Source organism: Aotus nancymaae, unplaced genomic scaffold, assembly GCF_030222135.1.
Source record: "Aotus nancymaae isolate 86718 unplaced genomic scaffold, 86718_ANA_hifiasm-v0.15.2.pri h1tg000006l, whole genome shotgun sequence".
NCBI classification, from domain to species: domain Eukaryota; kingdom Metazoa; phylum Chordata; class Mammalia; order Primates; family Aotidae; genus Aotus; species Aotus nancymaae.
Window position 1 is genome coordinate 68725011 of NW_026988417.1, and position 17110 is coordinate 68742120.

At 35.7% G+C, this 17110-nt stretch overlaps 1 protein-coding gene across 3 annotated transcripts in view; it reads left to right on the forward strand.

Annotated features, from left to right (window-relative positions):
* USO1 (USO1 vesicle transport factor) overlaps positions 1–17110 on the forward strand; it is a 79053-nt gene that overhangs the window by 18781 nt on the left and 43162 nt on the right. For 2 of the 3 annotated variants that reach the window (XM_012446932.3, XM_012446934.3), the window contains exon 4: positions 7385–7461. The exons of the other annotated variant lie outside the window; for it this stretch is intronic. In XM_012446932.3, coding sequence (XP_012302355.2) covers positions 7385–7461 — 77 coding nt within the window. The remainder of the gene's footprint in view (positions 1–7384; positions 7462–17110) is intronic. 3 annotated transcript variants of the gene reach the window in all.

Below are 17110 nucleotides of genomic sequence, written 5' to 3' on the forward strand. Positions count from 1 at the left end.
GTTGCCTTGAAGCCATCAGCCAGGTCTGTAGTCATCTGAAGGTTTGACTGGGGCTGGAGGATCCAATTCCAAGATGGCTTATTCACATTGCTATTGGCAAGAGGCCTCAGTTCCTCACCATTTTGCTCTCTCGATAGGGCTGTTTGAGCATTTTTATGATATGGCGGCTGCTCTCCCAGAGCAAACTATCCTGGAGAGAGAACAAATAAAAAGCAACAATGCCTTTTATAACTCAGTCTCCAATGTCATGTACTGGCAATTTAACCATATTCTAGTTGTTAGAAGCAGATTAATAAGTACAGCCTATACTTAAGGAGAGGAGAATTAGGCTTCACTTTTTGAAAGGAGCTGAATCGAAAAGTTTTGGACATAGTTTAAAATAATCACCCATCTCCAAAGTATTATTTTCCTCCTGTCTCTTTGTATTTCCATTCAGTCTATTTATTGCAAGAATTATCTTTCTGAGATGCACATATTCACTCATTCTCCTGTTTCATGCATTTCACCAGTTCGGTGAAGTGTGAAGTTTATGTTTCTCAAAGCAAAGAATATAAGCTTTTTAAAGATCTAAGTACTGCCTGTCTAACCTCATAGACTCTTTTTCAGTTATATTTCACTTATGCCTAGCCGCTTGTCCATACCAGTTAGGACATTTTTTCTTCTCCCTAGACATTGTAACTCAAATTGACTACCTTTTCAAAGCTAGTAAGTCTAATGCATTTGAATAAGTGAGTTGGATGTGTCAGGACTGTCTGTGTTATTAGCATCATAGTAGGTAACTGTGGTAGAGAGAATTATGGCCTCCCAAAGATATCTACATCCTAATCAACAAAACCTATGAGTTTTACCTTAGATAGTGAGAGAGACTTTGCAGATGTGATTAAGTTAAGGACTTTGAGATGAGAGGATTATCCTGGATTACCCTGGTAGACCCAGTGTTATCACACGTTCCTTAAAAGTAGAACAAGAATGCAGAAGAGGAGGTCAGAGTATAGTGATAGAAAAAGGATTCAACCTGCTCTTTGCTGGCTTTGAAATAAAAAGAAGGAGCCATGAGTCAGGGAATGTGGGTGGCCTTTAGAATAGCTGGAAGGAAGCAGATTAGTTTGATGATTATACATATTTATAATCTTTCTTCTTTATTCCGTGAGTGTTAAATCACAGGCACATTTTATTACTGAGTCTTATAAAGTTAATGATGAAATGATTAATATCTCAATATGGAAACTAGAATCCATCTCTTATCTAAAGTAGTCTTTATTGTCATTTTTCCCACGCAGCAGGAGTGTGTAGATACTCTTGATTAAGGTTAAGTAATAGGTTTAAAATATTTATTGCACATTTACTGTGTTAGGCATTATGGTTAGAAGTAGAGTATACCACATAGCCTTGTGAATGTGCGAACAAATAATCATAACATGTCAGAAGCTTCTGAGTGTTTTAACTCTTAGGCAATAATAACAATAAAAACTTATAATAGCCTTCTTGTGTTTCATTCCCTATCTTGAGTTAAATTTCCTTTCCATTTGCCTGTGGCACTTACCTATTTTCCTGTGGTACTTATCTATTTTCCTGTTTTCAGAGTGTTCTCTAAAGATTTTTTTTAATTTAATTGAATGCAGAGGTCTGTATTCTACAATCATGTCTCTCTCTACATTCTCATCTTCATGATGCTTCTCCTGGCATATACAACTAATGCTGAGAATCCTGAAGCCCCTTCATCCTCAGTTGTGTCAAACAAAGTTTTGTTCCCTCTCTTGGCGTTACCTGAAACCCCATCCGGCCATAGGTCTGCTTCTCTATAATCATCTTTTTTTTTTTTTTTGAGGTGGAATTGCCCTCTTATTGCCCAGGCTGGAGTGCAATGGTGCAATCTCAGCTCACCGCAACCTCTGCCTCCCGGGTTGAAGCAATTCTCCTGCCTCAGCCTCCTGAGTAGCTGGGATTACAGGCATGTGCCACCTCGCCTGGCTAATGTTGCATTTTTAGTAGAGATGGGGGTTTCTCCATGTTGGTCAGGCTGGTCTCGAACTCCTGACCTCAGGTGATCCACCCGCCTTGGGCTCCCAAAGTGCTGGGATTACAGGCATTAGCCACCGCGTCCAGCCCCCTATAACCATCTCAAGAAGAGACTGCTCATTCTCCTAACTACCATACTCAGGGCCCAAAACTTGTCTCTCACTGATGTTTCCAAACCATGATACCTCAATAGATTTTTTAAATTGCAATATAATATATATATCATAAAGTTCACTCTTTTGAAGTATACGTTTTACTGGTTTTAATGTATTCATAAAATTTTACAACTATCACCACTCTCTAAGTCCAGAACATTTGCATCATGCCAAAAGGAAATCCCATATTCATTATCTGTCATTTTCTATTCTCCCCCACCCGCTCTCAAATATTTGGCAGCCACTAATGTACTTTCTGCCTTTATAGATTTGACTGTTTTGGATATTTCATATAGATGGAATTATACCATATGTGGCCTTTGTTTCTGGCTTCTTTGACTTGGCATAATATTTTAAGGTTTATCCATGTTGTAGCATGTATTAGTACATCATTCTTTTTTATGACCGAGTAATCTTTTGTGTAGTTATACCACATTTCATTTATCTGTTCATCAATTGTTGGACATTTAGGGTATTTCCACTTTTTTGCTATTATGAATAATGCTGCTGTGAACATGTACTGATTTTTGTAAGGACATATGTTTTCATTTCTCTATGTTCTGTATCTGGCAGTGCAATTGCTGGGTCATGGGATAAGTTTATTTAACTTTTTTTTTTTTTTTTTTGTGAGACAGAGTCTTGCTGTGTCGCCAGGCGCCAGGCTGGAGTGCAATGGCGTGATCTCGGCTCACTGCAGCCTCCGCCTCCCAGGTTCAAGCAATTCTCCTGCCTCAGCCTCCCAAGTAGCTGGGGCTACAGGTGCGCGACACCACGCCCAGCTAATTTTTGTAGTTTTTAGTAGAGAGGGGTTTCACCATGTTGGCCAGGATGGTTTTGATCTCTTGACCTCGTGATCCGCCCGCCTTGGCTTCCCAAAGTGTTGGGATTACAGGCGTGAGCCACTGCACCTGGCCTTGTTTAACTTTTTAAGGAATTGCGAAACTCTGTTCACTACAGAGTATAAATACTTATATAAAATGGTTATAACATTTTATATTTCTATCAACAGTGTGTGAGAGTTCTAATTTCTCTGTATTCTTACCAGCGCTTGTTACTGTCCTTTATTAAAAAGTGACCATCCACACAAAATCAAACACCACATGTTCTCATTCATAGACGAGTGTTGAACAATGAGAACACATGGACACAGGGAGGGGAGCACTATACACTGGGGTCTGTTGGGGGGAAATAAGGGAGGGACAGCGGGGGGTGGGGAGTTGGGGAGAGATAGCATGGGGAGAAATGCCACATATAGGTGAAGGGGAGGAAGGCAGCAAATCACACTGCCACGTATGCACCTATGCAACAATCTTGCATGCTCTTCACATGTACCCCAAAACCTAAAATGCAATAAAAAAAAAAAAAGTGACATCCTAGTAGATATAAAGTGATATTTCTTTATTTCATTTTCTTCTTGGTTTTTGTGTGAGTGTGTGACGGAGTCTCACTCTGTTGCCCAGGCTGGAGTGCAGTGGCATGATCTTGGCTCACTGCAATCTCCGCCTCCCAGGTTCAAGCAATTATTCAGCCTCAGCCTCTCCATTACCTTGGATTACAGGCATGCACCACCATTCCTAGCTAATTTTTGTATTTTTAGTAGAGACGAGGTTTCACCATATTGCCCAGGCTGGTCTCAAACTCCTGACCTCAGGTGATCTGCCTGCCTTGGCCTCTCAGAGTGATAGGATTATAGGTGTGAGCCACTGCACCCAGCCTTATTTTCTAATTGTAGTTTTGATTTGTATTTCCCTAATGACTGAAGATGTTGACCATCTCTCCACGTGATTATTGGCCATTTGGAGAAATGTTTATTCATATTCTTTACTCATTTTTGATTGAGTTATTTATCTTTTTGGTTTTTGTTTGTTTTTTGAGATGAAGTCTTGCTCTGTCGCCCAGGCTGGAGTGCAGTGGCGTGATCTCAGCTCGCTACAGCCTCCACCTCCCAGGTTCAAGTGATTCTCCTACCTCAGCCTCCCAAGTAGCTGGGATTACAGGCGCGCACCAACACACTCTGCTAATTTTTGTATTTTTAGTAATGACATGGTTTCACCATGTTAGCAAGCCTGGTCTTGAACTCCTGAGCTCAAGCAATCAGCTTGCGTTGGCCTCCCAAAGTGCTGGGATTACAGGTGTGAGCCACCACACCTGGCCTACTTGTCTTTTTTATTGTAGAGTTATATATATTCTAGATACATCTCTTATCAGGTATATCTCAGCTCACGACAACGTCTGCCTCCCCAGTTCAAGCAGTTCTCGTGCCTCAGCCTCCTAAGTAGCTGGGATTACAAGTGCGCACCAGTATGCACAGCTAATTTTTGTATTTTTGGTAGAGACAGGGTTTTGCCATGTTGGCCAGGCTGGTCTCAAACTCCTGACCTCAAGTGATCCACTCATCTCGTCTTCCCAAAGTGCTGGGATGACAGGCATGAGCCACCACATGCTGCCAAACATTTTTAAATTTTGATAAAGTTTAATTTCTCTGTTTTATCTTTTGTTGCTTGTGCTTTTGATGTCATATCTCAGAAACCGTTGCCTAATCTAAGGTTGTAAAGATTTACACCTGTATTTTCTTCTAAGAGTTCTATAGCTTTAACTCTTACTTATATTTAGGTCTTTCATCCATTTTGAGTTAATTTTTATGTATAGTGTGAAATGGGACCCAACTTCATTCTTCTGTATGTTGATATCTAGTTGACCCAGAACCATTTGTTTAAGAGACTATCTCTTCCTCATTCAAGGGTCTTGGCACTTGTACTGAAAATTAATTGAAATAAACATTAGTGTTTATTTCTAGACAATCAAGACTATTTTATTGATCTACATGTCTATCTCTATCACAGTACCACACAGTCTTTATTACTATAACTTTTTAGTAAGTTTTAAAATTGGGAAATGTGAGTTCTTCAACTTTGTTCTTTTTTTTCAAGATTGTTTTGGCTATTTTGGATCTCTTACATCTCCATATGACGTTTATGATTAGCTTGTCAATTTCTGCAAAGACAGCAGCTAGGATTTTGATAGGGATTGTGTTAAATGTGTGACTCAAGTTGAGATATATTACTCTCTTCCTATTCATAAACACAGAATATCTTTTTATTTATTTGGACCTTAAGTAATTTCTTTCAACAATGTTTTGTAGTTTTCAGTGTACCAGTCTTAAACTTCTTTAGTAGAATTTACTGCCAAGTATTTTAATCTTGATGATGCCTAAATGCTATTTAAATGAAATCATGTTAAAATTTTATTTTCTGATTGTTCACTGCTAGGATATAGAAATATAAATGATACTTGAATATTTAGCTTGTATCTTATTACTTTGCTGAATTTATTAATTCCAATAGTTTTTTAATGGATTCCTTAAGATTTTCTATGTACAAGATTATGTCATCTGTGAATAGGTGTTTCTTTCTTTCATTTTCTTACATATTGCTCTAGCTAGAACCTTAAGTTCAATGTAGAATAGAGGTGATAAGAGGGTGCATCTCTTATCTTTGTCCTGATCTTATGGGGAAAGCAGTTCGTTTTCCACTGTTGTATGTATTAGTTGTGGGATTTTCATAAGTGCCGTTTATTGTGTTGGAGAAGTCTCCTTCTATTCTTAGTTTCTCAATAGTATCTTAAAAGATGAACCTCAACATTTCTGAAAAACAAAATAATAAATAATAGCTTTAAAATAACATTTCATTTAATATTCGCATCCCCTGGTGGTAACCCCCTTTAGTAACTCATCTTTGTTTTCATTTATCACTCCTGATCACTTCTTCATATTCACTGAGTCTTTGAGATCTGTATCTTACTCTTGCTTTCCATTCTAAATGCTATCATCATTCTTCATGATTTCAAAATTTGTCTGTTTATCGACTACAAAATTTTATACTTTCTAATTTTATAAATAGTATGTGTTTACCATAAGTTTTGTTTTTGTTTTTGTTTTTTTTAAACAGTCTTGCTTTGTCACCCAGGCTGGAGTGGTGCTGTGGCATGATCTCAGCTCACAGCATCTTCTGCCTCCTAGGTTCAAGCAATTCTCCTGCCTCAGCCTCCCAAGCAGCTGGGTTTATAGGTACCCGAAACCATGCCTGGCTAATTTTTTTATTTTTAGTAAAGACAAGGTTTTGCCATGTTGGCCAGGATGGTCTCTAACTCCTGACCTCAAGTGATCCTCCTGCCTCAGCCCCCCAAAGTGCTGGGATTACAGGGGTGAGCCACTACGCCTGGCCACCATAAGGTTTTTTTTTTTTTTTTTTTTTTTTTTGAGACGGAGTTTCGCTCTTGTTACCCAGACTGGAGTGCAATGGCACGATCTCGGCTCACCGCAACCTCCGCCTCCTGGGTTCAGGCAATTCTCCTGCCTCAGCCTCCTGAGTAGCTGGGATTACAGGCATGCGCCACCATGCCCAGCTAATTTTTTTTGTATTAGTAGAGATGGGGTTTCACCGTGTTGACCAGGATGGTCTCGATCTCTTGACCTCGTGATCCACCTGCCTCGGCCTCCCAAAGTGCTGGGATTACAGGCTTGAGCCACCGCGCCTGGCAAGATTTTTTTTTTAAGAAAATAATATATAAAGAGGAGAAACATTTTACTAGTCGAACTGGAGATAACAGTTACTTTTCTCTATATTTTTAAATCTTTGTTCCTCTAGATATGAACAGTTACATTTTTATATATGTATACACAAATATACATATATATAACATAGATAGACACACATAAAATTAACTGAGTTGTGGTAGTTTTGCTGGTTTTAAAGTTGCACTCATTTTATAAATTTATAATATTTTAAAATATAGATATAAACATGTATACATATATATTTTACTAAATGAGGTAACTGTACATAAATTTTTATGTTTTTCCACTTGGTGTGATATCAAGAATTTTTTAATTACCATGTCACTAAATATTCTTTGGAAATACATTTTTCAGCTTCTCAGGGTTCAAAGTAAAAATAAATACATTTTTTAAATTGCTGCCTTATATGTATGAATTTGCCATACTGTATTTTTTATCACTGGGCATTTAGGTTGCTTCTAATTTTTCACAATTAGAACTAAAACTCCACATTTTTTACAGTTTGCACTCTGATATTTTCTTAGAGTAGGCCTTTAGAAATGGAATTTTCTAAAATTGCTAAGTAACTAAAAATGGTCATAACGGTTTAAACTCTCATCAGCAGTGTATAAGTATAATAATTTCTTTTTTCCAGTTCGGATTCTGAAATAATAGGTTATGCTTTGGACACACTATATAATATAATATCTAATGATGAAGAAGAAGAAGTAGGTAAGTTTCTAGTTGTTTTTACTGTGTTTTCTGTACATAACATTAACTGGGCTGTTCTAATTTTGTTGGTTTTAAAGTTGGACTTACTTTCTAAATTTATAAGGTTTTTTACTTTTTTGTTAAAAAATTTAATAAACATATAGGCTTAGATCTAGAAAAGTATCTTTAGGATAATTGCTTTGTGTGTGATTTGGAACATTTAGTGAAATAGAATAAAATCCTTCTTTTTAAGTAATATTTTTGCCCTCTTGTTTTTGGTTTTAGTTAAGCAGTATGCATATTAGCCAGTTATGGATTAAATAATTATTTATGACTATTGATTGAAAATATATATTATTATCTAGTGAGGAGTATAGAATTAGAGGTTTTTTCCTAATAAAACTGTTTACATAGGACTTATGTTAATTTATAAAGTGCAACAGTTTATTAAATTTAGATTTACTTTCTTTACATTATGTTTGTTTGGTGAACAATGACATGAATCAGTTTGAAATCCACACATTTCTTTGCACTTTCATTTTCTTTTTTGTTTTAAAATACTTGCACAATTAGCATAAAGTAGTCTGTCTTTTGTTTATAGTCACTGTGTGAAGCTTGATTGGAAACCTGTATACATTTTGTCCTGTATACATTTTGTTCTGTATACATTTTGTTCTATATATTGGAAAACATATGCAGTAACATTTCACAATTCTGTTCTGTTGAAGAGTGTATTTGTCATATCAAATTGGCTGTTACAGTAGGGCATAGTAAGTTTTTATTCTGTAAAGTCAGAACAGTGGATATATTCATGCATTTTATAAATCTAATTTAAACTGAAGTTATGTGATCTCTCAAAATTCTGAGCAAATAACAAAGAAGTATAGATACATAGTGGCCTTGCTTATATTTTATTAAAATAAAAGTAGAGCAGGAATATATGTCAATTATTAACTTCACAGGATACTAGTATTGAGAACATCTGAAACTGTATCATGTTGAATAGTCACAATTTTTTAGACATAAATATCCTTTTTAAAAATTAGTTATTTTGGCTGGGTGTTATGACTCATGTCTGTAATCCCAGCAGTTTAGGAGGCTGAGATGGAAGCTTGAACCTAGGAGTTCGAGAACAGCCTGGGCAACATAAGTGAGACCCCCATCTCATTAAAAAAATTTTCTTTACAAATTTCTCCATGATATCTGTCCATAGCTTAACTTTATTAATTTCTTAAGGCTGAAAAATATTTAGTAAATGTAATTTGGTACCCATGGAAAAAGATATTGTCAGTCACGTGACAACACATCGCTAAAATACACATAAGAATATACTTTGAAGAAAAAGATTCTTATTTTCCCTAGTTATTTCTACAATGAGAAAATTAGATGCAACACAGTTGTTCAAACACATTTTTTAGAATGACTTTATTTTCTTTCCTTTTATCCCTGTTAGTTGTTTCAGATTAAAAATTTAGCTCTTTTTCTAGTTAATTTCCTGGGGTAATTTTTCTGTTCTTAAAAAAACGTATAGCAACAATATTTTTTAGTTAGGTAGTTTTCTTTTTTATAAATTTATAATCATGTTTAGAGCCCACCTGTTTTGTTTTTCTGCGTATTTTTAGGCTCTTTAATTTAGCATCTAAAAATGATGCTTTGGATAAACAGTAATAGAATCACTTTTATTAAGGACTTTTTTCCTGAAAATTTAGTCATCCTGAAAGGCTCAGTTAAAAAGTAGACATTGAGCCGGGCATGGTGACTCACACCTGTAATTCTAGCACTTTGAGAGGCTGAGGCGGGTAGATCACTTGAGATCAGGAGTTCGAGACCAACCTGGCCAACATGGTGAAACCTTGTCTCTACTAAAAATACAAAAATTAGCTGGGTATGGTGGCACACATCTGTAATCCTAGCTACTGGGAGTTAAGGCAGAAGAATCACTTGAACCTGGGATGCAGAGGTTGGAGTGAGATTGTACCATTGCACTCCAGCCTGGGCAACAGAGTGAGACTCTGTCTCAAAAAAAAAAAAAAAAGAAAAAAAGTAGACATTGGCCAGTCACGGTGGGCCTGTAATCCCAATACTTCAGAAGGCCAAGACAGGCAAATCACTTGAGGTCAGGAGTTCAAGACCAGCCTGGCCAACATGGAGAAACCCTGTCTCTACTAAAAGTACAAAAATTAGTCAGGGATGGTGTCGCATACCTGTAATCCCAGCTACTTGAGAGGCTGAGGCAGGAGAATTGCTTGTACCTGGGAAGCAGAGGTTGCAGTGAGCTGAGATCACACCACTGCACTCCAGCTTGGGCAACAGAGCAAGACTCCGTCTTAAAAAAAAAAAAATAGACATTGAGACACGTCCTTCAGTTCTGTTATTGATACTTTGCTTTTATTGCTTCATCAAAGGTATTTCTTGGCTGACATAATGAACTACATTTTAGAGCTCATTAGGACTATTTTACAACCCTCTAATGATAAATCTGTCTCAGTTCTAAAAATATAGCATATGCTATATCTCTTTTAGTGTATCTGAGATATTTTACCAAAGTAAATATAGGTCTCTTCTTCCAAAGGATTATATTGCTTATTATACATTTTTAAGCTCCTAGTTTACTGTGTATACTACTACATTGAAAAACCGTTGTCTTTATCACCTGCTTTGTATTTATTTATTTTGTCTACCTTTTCAGATGATGTTGAAGGTAAAAGATTACATTTACATATGCATGATGCTTTTAGGCATAGTTTCTGATAAAATAAAAGGACACTGTCAAGTACTGTTTCTTCTAGCTGATAAAAAAAAATCTGAAATTTGTTTTACTGTGTAAGAATTCCTTAATTGAAGAGGAATATTTAATAAACTTATATTACTATGGTTTTTTTTTTTTTTTTTTTTGAGACGGAGTTTCGCTCTGTAGCCCAGGCTGGAGTGCAGTGGCGTGATCTCGGCTCACTGCAACTTCCGCCTCCCAGGTTCAAGCAATTCTTCTGCCTCACCCTGGGATTACAGGTACCCGGCACCACGCCCAGCTAATTTTTGTATTTTTAGTACGGACAGGGTTTTACCATGTTGGCCAGATTGGTCTCGATTTCTTGACCTCGTGATCTGCCTACCTCAGCCTCCCAAAGTGCTGGGATTACAGGCATGAGCCATCACACCTGGCCACATTACTGTTATTTCTACAGCTACTAAATCTATTTACTGTCCTGAACACATAAAATATTCTAGCACACCTTTAAATAAAATTAAAGCTTTCTCTGGCCAGGCATGGTGGCTGACACTTGTAATCCCAGTACTTAATCCCAGTACTTTGGGAGGCAAAGGCCGGGGGATTACTCGAACCCAGGAGTTCAAGGCTGCAGTGAGCAATGATTGCACCTGTGAATAGCGACTGCACTGTAGGCTGGACAACATAGTGAAACCCTCCCTCTAAAAATCAAAAAAATAAAAATCTATAAAAGTAATATTCGAATACGTATACATATTTTTTTTTTTACCTATATTCAATAAGAACTGGAAGGAATTCTAATTCAGAGAATGTATATTGATATTGTCCCTTTAAAATAATGCGTATTCAGTAATGATGTTTTAATTACTGACATTTCTTACATTAACTCTTAGAACTCACTAATATTTTTTTTATTTTCTTCTTTCTGATGATCTGTTTCAAGTTTCATTTACTTTTAACATTGAATCTGTTTTCTTTATAACTAAAGTAACCAAGTTCTTTTGGTTTGTTTTGTTTTACCAATTTTCCTGAGGTGCTTAACTTTTTTAAATGAAAAGAGAAATATTCTTATCTAAAGCAGTGTTTAAATGGTACATAACAAAGTTGCCTATATATAATAAAAATACTAACGAATAAACTAACTTGTTAAAGTATGAAGCATTACCTTTTACGACATTTGAATTCCTTCTTTGAAATCAGAAGATACCAGAGGACTGTACCTTGACTCTTGTCAAGCTATTTGTAGAAACAGTAGTTGTTTCTACTATTGTTATATCACATTTGTAGAGAGCTTTAAAATTTATAGAGTCCTTTCATGTTTATCTATGTAATCCTCATAGCAGCCAGTAAGGTAGGTGGTATTTTTCTCCTTTCTAAAGATGAGAAAATGGAAGCCCAGGGATGATGTAACTTATATGGTATCATTGAGTAAGTAGAAGAACAATTTTTTTTTCTTTTTTGAGACAGAGTCTCACTCTGTCACCAGACTGGAGTGCAGTGGTGCGATCTTGGCTCACTGCAACCTTATGCCTCAGCCTCCCGAGTAGCTGGGATTACAGGCATGCACCACCACACCCAACTAATTTTTGTATTTTTAGTAGAGACGGGTTTTCACTGTGTTGGCCAGGATGGTCTCTATCTCTTGACCTCATGATCCACCCGCTGCAGCCTCTCAAAGTGCTGGAATTACAGGCACGAGCCACCGCACCCAGCCAGAACAGTATTTTTTAATACATTTTTTCCTTCCTTTTTTTAAAAGTATTTCTTAGATTTCCAATTTAATACATTGTGGCCAATTTTACTTTAGTTTTCTGACTGGATTCTTTATTAAATCATATAATTCACATAACTAGTTTATAGAATATTCAGATAAATGTTAAAAAGTATACGTGTACCTGTTTAACTACCAGTATAAAAGAAGATTATTTGATATTTCTTCTCTCTGAGTTAGGACTGTTTTTATTAGGACAGCTCCTTTTATACAGCACTTTCTCTTCATAATATAGGTTGTGTAGTACAGAGTAGAATTCCAAAGAGAAGATCCAGAAATGTTTTTAAATATTGTTTATACCTCTGGAAAAAGTACTACTAGAAATACATTTTAAGAGTATTTCTATATAATATATCTGTGCATGTGTACTTAAATGCCAGTCATATAAACAGGCCTGAAAATGATCCAGAACTATACAGATAGATGATGCTTTGAACTTCACAGTTTTTTTACTTATGATGGTGTGAAAGCGACATGCAGTCAGGAGAAACAAACTATACTTCGAGTACCATACAACCATTCTGTTTTGTTTTTGTTTTTGTTTTCATTTTGAGGCAGAGTCTCACTCTGTCACCCAGGCTGCAGTGCAGTGGCATGATATTGGCTCACTACAATCTCCACCTCCTGGGTTCAGGCACTTCTCCTGCCTCAGCCTCCCGAGTAGCTGGGACTACAGGCACCTGCCACCATGCCCAACTAATTTTTGTATTTTTAGTAGAGACAGGGTTTCACCATGTTGGCCAGACTGGTCTCGAACTCCTGACCTTGTGATCCGCCTACCTCAGCCTCCCAAAGTGCTAGGATTACAGGTGTGAGCCACCGTGCCTGGCCTCATTCTGTTTTTCGCCTTCAGTACAGTATTCAGCAAATTCCATGAAATAGTCAATACCTTTTCTTTTATTTTTATTTTTTTCTATAGGCCATTTTCAAGACTTTAAATACTTTATTATAAAATAGGGTTTGTTAAATTTTGCCTAGCTGTAGGCTAACGTAAGTGTTCTGGGCACATTTAAAGTAGGTTAAGCATATTAAATGCATTTTCAACCTATGATATTCTCAGTTTACAATGGGTTTATCAGGACATAACCCTATTGTAAGTTGAGGAGCATCTGTGTAAGTACTCAGAAAGGGCATGTTTTTATTCTACATAACTATCTTAAATTCATTTTTACCATGGTAACAAAGGGCCATTTCATTTTTATCTTATTTTTTCATTTACCTTACAATAAGTGGTCATTTACAGGTTATAAATACACAATATAGTTTATAAACTATAGGCTGTAAAAAAACTTAACTCTAAAGGTTGTAATCTAATGATTAATGATGAGGGAAGATGGTTTACTTGTTTTGTGCCTTTGCTTACATGTATAATAGGTATAATTTCTCATGGTTCTAGTTTTTGTTCACAACTTTTAGATATTAATGTGGTAGTTTATAGTAGTTATAGCTTAATTTACTGCTACATTGAAAGCTTTGTGTATTACCTTAATTGCTTAGCTAATTTGGGGATACTTATTAAAGTTCAGAAGTGCTGTCTTATGACTATAACTTAAAAGAAGTGGCATATATCTAACACTTTTTAAAATTGACAGTGTTAAGGAACCATTGATCCTTGGAACAGGACCATATTTTACTAGTTCAATTCAAAATGTAAATTTTAATTATATACCAATAAGCTACAGTATTTTATACAATATAGCTACAGAATAAATCAAAGGTATTAACTCTTCTTCTTGCTAAGTTATTTGATTGTGCCCAGTGCAAACACTGAGTTAAACTTTTTCTGATATTAGACCTGAATTCTTTATAGCATAGCACAGAAGTTCTAGAGAGTGCTCTGTATTAAAACAGGTTTATAGTTAAATAAACATAAATATTATAATCCCCTCTGAAGCTTCATGAAATTTACATCAGTATAGTAAGTACTGAAAAGCCTGCAGTGAAGAAACCTGTTCAACTTTGTTTAATTCAAATATATTTGTCCACAGGGGCTTACTTCTGCCACATATCTGTTAACATGCGTCACACTATCCTGTGTTTTCTGTTGTTGTTATTGTTTTTTATCCTGTGTTTTGAAATATACTAACCAAGGCTTGGTTAGTTGTGTTTACATACATACAAATATTTCAGCATTTTAAAATACATTTTAGAGGAAGAATCCATCAAGTCTATATGTGTTGTTTTTTCTTCCTTTTTAGATTAGTTTACAATTGTTAGTGTTTTCTCAAATGTCAGTAACTTCAATTTTGAGCTTTTTGCATGAGGTCACAAACCTTTGGCCCAAGGATATTGTCTATCTTGTAAGCAAGACTATTTGACCCACATAGTATTTTAAATAATGTGAATAAGTGCCAGTATTATAAATTGTGTCAATGTTTGTATTTTAGACTTCTTTTTTTTTTTTAATCTGAAGATTGACAATACCTGGATCTGCACTCCTACATGCCAGGCAGCTGGAACTGAGTAACTGCTGTTTTCTTTAGACAGGGCATATACTCCCTATCCACTAATGTTAGCCTGCTTCACTCACTCACGTTACTGTCTTTTGTTTATAGTCAAGTTTTCATTCTCTACTATCTTCACACCACTGAAATAAAAATCATTATACTATAAATTATTTTCAAACTCATTTTTAAGTTATATATCTCATTCAACAAATATGAATATATGCAAACAGAAAATAGCTCTACAAAGCACCCATGACTGAGTTAATATGGCTGTGATTTTAATTTCTAGAGGGAGACAATTCTGAGAGAATATGACTTGTCTTTTGAATATAGATTTCTCATGTACTGGGAGAGCAATTTACTTGACATGCATTCCCCATGGGCCCTTTTTGTATAATTTCTTTATCTGCTTTTTAATTATACAATTTCACTAGAATTTGGCTAACATAGCCATGATTCGTTAGAATTCTATAGTGTCTTAAAAAACAAGATAAACTCATTAGCCCACCAGCTCTTTTGAGATTTTATTGGGTACATAGCATTCTCCATACTGTGGGAATCAGGACTTCTGTTCGTGGATGATTCTGAAGATGAAAGTTTTCAAAAGAATCTGTCAGCTTCCAAGTTCCCGTATCTTTTCCATTTCTTTCAGTCTCCTTTTCTGTCATCCTGTCAGCTTGCAAATAAAATGGGACAGGTGTGCAGTTCTTGCTACTTACCTGGTACCAGTTTCTTTTTCTTTTTTTTTAACTTCATTCCTAAGTTCACCTTAGAGCTTTGAAAATCACAATTTACAAAGCAAGATTTTACCTTCAAGTGTGTGTAAGTAATTAGGAAACAATGTTATCAGTTCACAAAGGAACAAGAGGAAATCCTTTAAGCAGATGTGTAGCAGAGAATGTCCCTTGAATCCACTCTAGTTGTGTTTGAGTATTAGGCTTCCTTATGATTATTATCAGGCCTTTGTAGCATCAACCCTCTGCCACTTTAATACCCTCAATATGTCTGTTATTATGTAGCAACATGATAGTTTTCAAGTGTACTTTTGGTGGTTTTTTTTTTTAATCCTTTTATCTTCTCCTCTACCTGTTTTCCTGAAGTGGAAGTAGTGACTGCTTCCCTATACAATTCTTCTGAAGCTGCCACTAACCTAAGAAATAAAACGTTAATAAAAATACAATGAATTTACTTTTATTTAGAGTCCAATCATAAACTCAGTTACTTTTTTTGATGGTTGCATACAACTTTTATGAGAAAGACAGAAATATAAGGTAAAATATCAAGAGTTATTCACAGACAACTTTTTGGAAATACAGGATATACTCTTTTTTTCACATCTTTTGCATCTTGGTGATAATACTCATTAATGGTAACCTTATAAGAATCCAAAATTCTTTCTGAATCATCAAAGGAAGATTGTTATGTTCTGTTTCATTTGAAAACTTAGTAATACATATATAGCTTATGTTGTAAATCTTACGACCATGTGAGGGCAATTTACCCTCCTTTACCCTACTCCTGGTACTTTTGGCAGTATATAGAGACATTTTTGGTTGTCACACTAAGAGGAAGAGAGAGAGTGCTACTGCGTCTAGTGGAAGACCGGGGACAGTGCTAAACATCTTAAACTGCGTGAAGAGGTCACACAACAAAGACTTACCTGGCCAGAAATGTCATTAGTGCCAAGGTTGAAAAATCCCGTCTTGGGGATGATGATTTTGACAATGGTGATGATGATGATGCTTCTATTTATTGAGCACATTATTTACCAAGCCATATGCTAGATGTTTTACTTATTTTAAATCCTCACAGAAAACCCCATGTGAAGACATTGTCTGTATTTTACAAATAAGGAAACTGAGACTTGACAGAGTTAGGCTACTTGCCCAAAGTAACATGGCTATTAAGTGGTTGAATATGAGTTTAACTGGTCTTACTCAAAAGTCTTTGTGAGCTTCTTCCATTATACTGTACTGCTACTCAGGAAAGTATTTCACTACTCCACCCTACTCATTCTGTAAAGGAACAGAAATTACCTGTACCTGTGTTAGTAATGCACTTCATTTCTTGGTCATGTTAAGTTCAGAGGGGATTCTACCTATCATTAATATTTGACAGTCAGTCACTCCTTTCTCATTGAATATTTTCTTCATTTGTTTGTCAGTCTCTGAAGTCTCCTGGCTTTCTTCCTTTTTCATTGGTTACTTTTTGTCTCCTTCACAGTTTTCCTCCTCATCTCCCTAACCTCTTAATATTGGAATGCCACAAGGCACAGATTTCTTTTGTTTCCCCTTTCCTCCCTTGTTAATCTCATCTAGGTTTGTAACTATAAATATAATTTATATGTTTGAATATATTACAGTTTTTAAATTCATCCTCTTATTAGCATATGGATTGTTTGCAGTTTTTTATTATCAAATTTGTATTAGATCCATTTTTAGCAAATATTTAATTTTGCAATTTAATCTTTTCTGTGTTCTGTTTATGAATGCTACATTTACATACTATTCATGTGTGAATATGTTTTTCTCTTCAGAACAGAATGGCTAAGTGATACAGTAGGTTTATGTTTGACTCTATAAAAAGCTCCTAAAACATTTTTCAAAGTATTTGTACCATTTTACATTTTGTCCCATAGTGTGTGTGTCTCAATTCTTCCACATATTCTCCAACACTTGGTATAATCAGCTTTTTAAAATTTTAGCTGTTGTAATACACGTGTAG